The sequence below is a fragment of the Triticum urartu genome, chromosome 4A (assembly GCF_056163025.1).
Source record: "Triticum urartu cultivar PI428250 chromosome 4A, HENAU_Tu73, whole genome shotgun sequence".
NCBI classification, from domain to species: Eukaryota; Viridiplantae; Streptophyta; class Magnoliopsida; order Poales; family Poaceae; genus Triticum; species Triticum urartu.
In genome coordinates, this window is record NC_141876.1 from 11,283,208 (window position 1) to 11,292,347 (window position 9,140).

General features: G+C 49.9%; 1 protein-coding gene across 1 annotated transcript; it reads right to left on the bottom strand.

The window, feature by feature from the left end:
* Positions 1–5,432: 5,432 nt before the first annotated feature.
* On the bottom strand, positions 5,433–7,907 carry LOC125553383 (63 kDa globulin-like protein). Its single transcript, XM_048717174.2, has 5 exons — positions 7,245–7,907; positions 6,976–7,151; positions 6,818–6,880; positions 6,401–6,709; positions 5,433–6,286 (listed from the first exon to the last, which is right to left on the bottom strand). Exons 1-5 carry the CDS (start codon positions 7,840–7,842, stop codon positions 5,660–5,662), a joined length of 1,773 nt encoding a protein of 590 aa, XP_048573131.2. The 5' UTR covers positions 7,843–7,907; the 3' UTR covers positions 5,433–5,659.
* Positions 7,908–9,140: the final 1,233 nt, after the last annotated feature.

Genomic DNA, 9,140 nt, shown 5'->3' on the forward strand with positions numbered 1-9,140 from the left:
TGGCTAACAAGATTACACTTCCTCTTTATCGCCTTAACCTTAATCTGTCTGTCCCCTCTCATCATAGCAGAGATCTCCTGAACAAGGGCAGTGTACTATGATCTATCAACCAAGGGGTAGGTCTAATTAAGCTTGTGAGATTATCACGAAACAGCGGGCAATCTAAACCACGGAACGATCGCAGAGGATCACACCTTCAATCTGAAATGAACAAACACACGCACTCTATATTTAACCAGTCACGTTCCACTGCATCACTTGATGGAAGTGACTGGAGAACATGAGCAGCACGCTGCTTAATGAGCTAGCAGACTCCTCGCATGATTTTTTTTTTAAAACTATGACGTATTTTATAGCAAATTCGGAAACTATAGCAAAGAGTGAAGAAAAATCAAAAGTAGCACCCCGTCGGCCACGCGTGGGCCGAGAAGGGTGTTTTCGGCCTCCCTTTGGACGAAATGGACTTTTCGGCCTTGCCTTGGCCGAAAATGTGCGTACCTGGGCCGAAAAGACCTTTTTGGTCAGGAGTAGACCGAAAAGTTCTTTTTGTCAGGAGTAGGCCGAAAAGTCCTTTTTGTCAGGAGTAGGCCGAAAAGTCCTTTTTGATCAGGAGTAGGCCGAAAAGTCCTTTGGGCCCACCTTTTCACGTTAATGGTTGACCGAAGTTGCATGGCTCCACTCTTCGGCTTGCGTTAGGCCGAATTGATTTTTTTATTTTGGTATATAAATATTGTGCAACCATTGTCCATCTTAGACACTGCAATATATATTTTCGCGCAACCCTTTCCCCTCAATATTTTTCCGTCAACTCTTTTTCGTCATCCGTTTCCCGCCAACCCCTTCCCGCCATATGTTCCTGCCACCGGTTTTCCGCCAACCCCTTCCCGCCATATGTTTCCGCCAACCCTTTCCCGCCATACCACAGTATACCATTAAATAAATTCTTCATATTTAAAAAAATGGGATAAAAGCGCAAGCGATGGAGTCAAAAACCTGACCTCACGCTGGGTATATGTGTTACCGGCCAAATAGGATAGCATCTGGCTAATGTACAACAACCGATCCCTTTCTTTATAAAAATCAAGATTTTCAAAAAAGGTGAACAATTTTACTTTAGCAATTTAAATAATTATTTAAAATAGAAATTTCTGAAATACGAACAAACTTTTAAAACGTGAAAATTTATTGAACACATGAACAAAATTTTAGAATTCCAAACATTTATTGATTTTTTAAGTGATGAACAATTTATAAATATACACTGAGCATTTTTGTAGTATAAGCTGAAAATTTTCTGAAGACACATTGAATATTTTTGTGATATACGGTTAATGTTTTTCTGAATTGTGAAGACATTTAAAAAAAGTGAAAATATTTTGAGAAACATGATTTTTTTTAAATATGAAGAATTTATTTAATGGTATACTGTGGTATGGCGGGAAAGGGTTGGCGGAAGCATATGGCGAGAAGGGGTTGGCGGGAAACAGGTGGCAGGAACATATGACGGGAAGGGGTTGGCGGAAAACGGGTGACGGGAAAGAGTTGGCCGGAAAATATTGAGGGGAAAGAGTTGCGCGAAAACATTTTTTTTCAATGTCTAAGATGGGCAATGGTTGCATAGTATTTATATACCATTTTTTTTAAAAAAAATCGCTTTGGCCTAACGTAAGCCGAAGAGTGGAGCCATGTTACTTCGGTCAACCATTAACGTGAAAAGGTGGGCCCAAGGAACTTTTCGGCCTACTCCTGACCAAAAAGGACTTTTCGGTCTACACCTGACCAAAAAGGTCTTTTCGACCCAGGTACACACCTTTTCGGCCGAGCAAGGCTGAAAAGTCCATTTCGGCCAAAGGGAGGCCGAAAACACCCTTTTCGGCCAACGCGTGGCCGACAGGGTGCTAGTTTTGATTTTTCTCCACTCTTTGCTATAGTTTTCAAATTTGCTATAAAATGCGTCATAGTTTTGAAAAAAAATCTCCTCGCATCAGCTCCAGCACGCGCGTCAAATCGAGCGCAATGCATGCATGTTCTTCCATGTCGAGACCATCATCACGCTCACTCCGTGGAACTCGCCGTGTCGAGGGACAAGCGCCCCTGCAGCACCACCACCACTATCACATCACACTGTTTGATCGACGGGAAACCGATCGGCCACATCGTCCTGCCTGCGCACAACAGCTGATGACTTGATTTCGTTAAGGGTCGAGAAAGTCTTTGTGGGATGGAGTTGTCAGATTTACCACTGTGATCGAACAAGATAGACCGATGGTGATCGAGCAGTGGTTCTCGACGTGCAATTAGCGTACCACTAGTTGTCTAGTTCTTTTCAGTTTACATCTTCGTTCTTTGTCCGCGCTGTGACTCGTGGTAAAGGTATGCGTGTACGGGGAGTTGGAAAATATCAGTGTTGCTGTCACGTATGGAAAATATCCATGCACGTTTCAGTTTTGCAAAGGTGGCATGAATGATAGCGTTGTCACTGTCGCCATAGGGTGCATGCATAGGCATCTCCAACATGTTGGTGCAGGGCGAATAGATCGCTCCGAATCTCAACTTAGGCCTAACCTATCTATCTAGACGAAAACAATGCAAAGAGTTAACCAGGACCGTTTGTGGAGTTTGCATGCAGAAGGTGAATTCCCAACAGCTGCCGTTTAAAATGTGCACAGGCAGCCCGGCGCTACCGTCGTCCTCTGCGGCTCTGCCATCGTCGATCGATAATTCTGTGACAGATCATAGCTGCATGTACAGTAGCATGCATATGCCAGTAAACAGACGGAACCGAATGGATTACTAGCTGATAGCCTGATAGTCCTGCGTTTTGGCAGGCCAAACACATGCTACTGCGCTGTGTGCCAGCCTGAGCATATGCAAGTCAGCAGCAGCGAAGCCAACGTATTGTTGTTTGCTCCTTTGTCCCAAGGTCAAACCACGCGCGCAAGTCTTCTCTCAAGTCCTTTTCTAGTACTACTAGGGATAGCAGTTTTATTAGTTTCTCCGTACCACTGTGTCGGTCGTGCCGACACTGATCGCCGGGGCCGCCCGTGGTCAGAGAGAATTAGTAAGCTGTTGTGTAGGCAGGGCGCTCGGGGTCGGGGGTGACCGCGCACGGCAGCCGGCAGGGGCACGGCTCGTGATGACGACGGGAGAGGAGCGCGCAAAGCCAAAAAGCTACCGCGGCTTTTCTCCCTTCTCGGGGCGGTGGCCGAGGCCGACGCCGGAGCGACATGATTGACGAGCGCCTCAGGCAAAAGGCGCCCGGATGATGGTTTTGGTCAGCTCGGCTCAGCTGCGCGTGCGCGCGCAGCGCCGCGGCATCTGCATGCCCCGGTCGAAATCGAGCGCGCGGGAAGCTAGCTAGCTAAGCTAGGAGAATCGATCGAGCTCGAGTGGGCGAGATCGATGGGACGCGCCATGCGTGTACGTACCCACGTAAGGGACGGATGATGGCATATTGGCATGTGCCATCCGGTCTCCGGCCACGGCCGGGGCCGTGTGTGGATGCGTGCGTGCCCCTGTCCGGGTAGCGTAGCTGCATGGATGAGGGGTATATGGAGGGGGCACTGGTCATGATGGTTAGTGTGATGAGTGGTGTACTCTGTACTGGTGTGTGTGTGTGTGTTCTACCCGGCTTCTTGAGATCCGTTGAATCAGAGTACGTATGTTGGTGCCATGCCAACATCAACATGCGCTCGCTCAGGGAAATGCACCCATGTCTGACCATCTGCTGGCCTGCCATGCTTGCTCGCTTCTGGTTTGGGTGTCTGCAATCATGTCATGGCGCGTTCATGTGCTTTTTCAGAGGTGCTTCTCTGTGCTAGTAACATACATTTCTTTAAAATACATGGTTTGAACACTTTTTCCAATACATGGTAACATTTTACAAATACGTTACGCATTTTTTGAATGACAAAAACATTTTTCAAACCGTACAAAAAATTCTTTTACATTGTATAAACAATTTTGAGATTTCATGGACATTTTTTTGGAAACTAGTGAATATTTTTAAAAACACCATGTACATGTGAATCTTCCGAGGTGCTTCTCTGTGCTAATAACGGTTGAACCGTAGGCGTCCACGAAGAACCCACAACCTTTTTTTCTTCATTATATGCTTTCTTTTTTCTTGGTTTTCTTCTTTTTCTTCGGTTTTCTTTGCTTTTCATTCATGTGATGGCGCGTTCATGTGCTCTTTCAGAGGTGCTTCTGTGTGCTCGTAACGGTTGAGCTGCAGGCGTCAAAGAAGAACCTACAACCTTTTTTTCTTCGTTATAATTCCTTTCTTCATTATACTTTGGTTTTCTTCGTTATAGACATCATGTACATTTTTTTAATGGACGTACTTTTTCTGAACTATGCGAGAATTGTTTTTCAATTGTGTAAACATTTATTTTAATTGTCACGGACATTCCTTCAATTGCCAGAATTTTTTTTCTTTGGAGTGTTACATACCGTTTGGACTTTACGTTAGGCACGCATTTTTTTACATTGTATACACATTAAAAAATTATCGCATACATTTTTTCTGAAACACAGGACATTTTTTCATTATAAGAGACAGTTTTTCTTAAGTTATCTACATTTCCTAAAACTGCGGTAACAACATAATTTACAAAACTTAGTATTTTAAAATTCAATGTTCTGAATTTTTTAAGTATATATATATATATATATATATATATATATTAGATTCTTTTGGAAGATATAAAAAATGAATGAAAAAACAGAGGAGAAAAACTAAGGACCCTGGGCCGCCCTAACCATCTCGCGCTTGAGGCTATGCTCCCATGCAGCTCGCTAAAAGCGAGATATAGCTTCGCCCCACACACTTCTCGCCATAGGCACTAATTAAGAACTAATCTTTGCAAAGTTCTCTCCCACATCTCAGAATGCCACAAATAGCACACTGCATGTGCGCTCCTTAGAATGCCACAAATAGCATCTCAGAATGCCACAAATAGCACAGCGCATGTGCGCTCCTTGTCATAACCCGAAAGATTTTATTTAAAATGTTCAATCTACCCGAAAACTTTTATTTAAAATGTTCAATCTCTTGAACCGTGTGTCAAATTTTGGACTGGACCGTTTCGATTCCTAACGTCGAGATCTTTAAAACACCGTTTTCATCTTTTGATTTCTCACGTCAAGATCTTTAAAACCATTGACGTACTTTCTTAACAAAAAATTGACGAAAAATTGAACAAGGTCATATTTTTTTCTCTTTTCCGAAAGAGAGCCGAATATGCCTCTCGCGAAACCAAATCCATACCTCACTACAAGTAAACCCATGCCTCTCGAGAAAGAAAAAAATAAATTTTTTTGTTTCTCCGAGAGACACGACACAAATTCTTCTTTCAGATGATTTGCATGTAACTAAAGTGGAGGAAAATTCATTTTTCAGATGATTTGCATGTAACTAAAGTACAGGAAAATACTGAAAAAGAGGCGCAACGCCCTTGTGTTTATTTATGTATTGACATGGGCATGCCTTGGCAGTAGTAGGTAGGTTGGCAAACTTACATCATCGTACTGAGCCCGTGCCACGACTTATTTATGCTACTCCCGCGTACTGACAAACTTACACACACATACAAGTTCAGCTCTCAAATGGCACGGGCTCCAGCTCACACATTCACTTAACAACAGCGGCCTTGCCGCCTCAGAGCGCGCCGGTCGCCATCCTCAGGAAGGCCCCCACGGCGTCGTCGCCGCGCCCGCGGTCACCACGACGGCGGTCCCCGCGCTCCTGCTCCTGCTGCTCGGGTCCGGCGACGAAGCCCTCGTCCTGCTGATCCTTGGCGCGGAACACCTCCTGCACCTCCCTCGCGGGCCTGCCGAAGGTGAGCTCCTGGGCGGGGTCGTCCAGCTTGGCGATCACGTTGTTCCTCCCGGCGAGCCACACCCGCTCGTTCCTCTCGGCGTTGATCTCGAAGCACACCACCTGGAGGTTGCTGCTGCCGCGGGACGAGGCGATCTCCACCACCGGGTGGCCGGGGGGCACCACGAACGCCGAGCCGCGCGACACCCGCGCGCGGACCGTCTCGTACCTCTGCTGATCCTGCTGCTCCTCAGACTCGGACTCGGAGCCGGAGCCGGACCCGCGTCGGCGTTGCTGCCGCCGGTCGTCCTCCTCTTCCTCGCCCCACCTGCCCTTGCCGTGCTCTTGCTCGCGGCGCTCGCTGTCGCGGCCGAGGTGCGGGCACACGATCTCCACCTCGCCCTCGCCTTCCAGCACGACGGCGAGCTTGAACGACTGGGTGTTCAGGTAGGGCGCGGTCATAGAACCCTGCAGATCGACACATGCATGCGTGTAAGCAACAGTTGAGTGACAAATCAAGATATCAAGTGCCATCGCCGGTCGACGAGACGAGGAGCCTAATTATTAAGCGTGGTGACGTACCGGCGTGATGTTGGCCACGGCGACGCGGACGTCGTGTTGGGCGAGGGCGTGGAAGCTACGGGCGTCGGCCTCGTAGAGGCGGCCATGGCGGTTGGCGATCTTGGGGCGCTGCTCCAGGAGGTTGTAGGTGTCGCGCGAGTCGCCGCGGAACGGGGGGAGAGGCCAGTGGTGGCCCTGCCCGCTCTCGGACGCCTCGCGACGCAGCTCGCGGAGCTGCTCCTCTGACGCGCGGACGATGGAGATGGACTTCTCCTCCTCCTCCTTGCCTTGGCGGCTGCCCAAGAGACTACCCAGCCGCTCATCCGAGGTCTGCACGTTCACGTCCATGTCCATGGATGTAATTGTGTAAATGGATTGGGTGAAGAAACAAGAGAAATTTATCTATTAATTCGTGCATGCATGTAAGTTGGTACGTACCTTTAACGCCGCTCTGAGCACGCGTTTGCTCAAACTAGCGAGGAGAGGCTTGGCCGAGAAATACTGCATGGGGTATCCACGTGTCAGTCAGCCAGTCAGTGCGTTGTCGGCCAGGATATCTACATGGGGGATTCGAGCGGCATCAACTTCTTAATTACCTGGAACTTGCCGGGCAGGGAGATGGTGTGGAGAATCTTGGCGATGACCAGCTTCCTCCGGCCGTCGGTGTTGGCCAGGTGCATGATGGACCCCGCCGGCGCCACGATCACATCGCCTTGCCTGACGGTGTAGGACCGCTTCTCGCCGTTCTCGATCACCGTCAGCACCCCCTCGCCTGCATGCATGCATGCGCACGTTAATTATCATCGATCGGCACTCTGGCAGATGCATGCTGCATGCAACCGTGCGTGTACAAGATGGACAGTACCTTGAGCGACGTAGCCGACGCCGTCTGCGTCCGTGAGTCCCGGCACGACGAACGCGCGCGGGTTCACCTCCATGATGGCGACACGGTAGTTCCTGATGCCCCGGAGGAGCCTGGACACTTCGTCGAACGGGCGAAGGGCCTTGACGAACCCGTGGTCGCTCCGGATGATGCGGCGGAAGCTGCGCGGGCCGAACACGTACGGCCGGCGGCCATCCCCGTGCTCCTCATCACGCTCTCCCTCGCCGCGCCGCCCACGTCCACGGCCCTGCTCCTCCTCACGCTCTCCCTGGCCGTGCCGCCCACGGCCACGGCCCTGCTCCTCCTCACGCTCTCCCTCGCCTTGCCGGCCACGGCCACGGCCGTGCTCCTCCTGCTCGTGCCTTCCGTGCTGCTGCTGGTCGTCCCGGCACTCCTGCACGCACCGGGCATGAGAGTACCGCGGCCGGTCCTGCTGGCACCGCTGCACGCACTGCTGCAGCGAGCGCCCACCGCGCCTGTCCTCCTCCTCGTCATGGGAGGCCGAAACAGCCGCGGCGAAGAGAAGGCTTGTGCCCAGGAGGAAGAGGAGAGGGATGGTTACTCTGGCTCTGGTCGCCATTGTTGAACTATCTCTGTGTCACTGGCTCTGTGTGTGGCTGTGCTGGGAACTGGAGGTTGAGGCACCGTATTTGTAGCGCGCGCGGCGCTGTACGTGGCGCCGTGGCGCGGCTACGTGGAGGAGAGCTGCGTGCCAGCGAGGAGGCGGGACGCCACGTCGCGCGGCCGTGCTTATCGCGCCACCGGCGAGGTGCGGGCCAGCTTAGGCGTCGCTTGTCGGGGCGTGCTCTTGCTCGCGGCGGGCGGCGCCGAGCGACGGAGCTGCTTGAGTGGATTGCGGTGCGGTGCTTCGTACAGAGCACCTAGACGCTCGACGGACAACCCGACGAGAGCGTCCCGTGACTCCAGTAAGAGACGTACCCACTGCCTACCCGGCCTCTAAACAGAGCCTCCCCACGAGAAACTTTTATGTAAAAGAAAAAAACATTTCTTCTACACTTTATTAAAAAAGAGACCAACCAAAGGGTTAATCTTCGTTAGCCTTTTTTCCTAAGAAAACTCCGCGAACACCTTGCGTCGAAGCCGAGGCATGAACTCGGGTTGGCTGCAGCTAGCCCCCTTCTTCTTCTTCTTGGCTTTTGAAGTGATAGTTTCCTTCTAATCTAAATCATTACTCTAGGTGCTTGGATCTCAACGTTTAAATACATTCCTATTGACGTCACTCTAGTATCTTCCCGCAAAAAAGGTTTAGTTAAATAGTCATTTTAAGAAGCATTCTTTTTTTTGTTTAACAAACTAGGGCGTCAGTGGCACCAAATTTTCATTCGGCTGAACTGCACCAGGCAGCTAAAAGTACAAAGTGTTAAACATGATGCATGTCACGTCAGGTGATCTAACCAGGAGGTATTCGCATAGTATAGATAGAGATAGATTCGGTTGTTAAGCAGTTCAAATATCTCACAATTGTAACTATCCCTATCTCCTCTTTCCCAAGTAAACTCTCCTGGAAAATCTCTCTGTAACGATCGTAGGGTGGTCGCGCCCCCTCCTATATAACATGAACCACGTCTCTTGAGAAAGGTAAGACGTTTTCCGCTATCGCACATGGTAGTCAGAGCCTTCCTTTTCCCATCTGAAGCTTTTGTCGAATCCATCTAGCCTAGCCATGTCTTCCTCCTCCTCCGGTGCCTTCTCTCCCAAACTCAATAGCCAGGTCACAGAGAAGTTGTCTCGCACGAACTATGTGCTATGGCGCATGCAGATCACACCTCAACTGCGTGGCGCCGGGGTCTACGGCTACGTCGACGGCACCACACCGGAGCCTGCAAAGCTCCTGATCACCACCAAAGTGGACAAGGA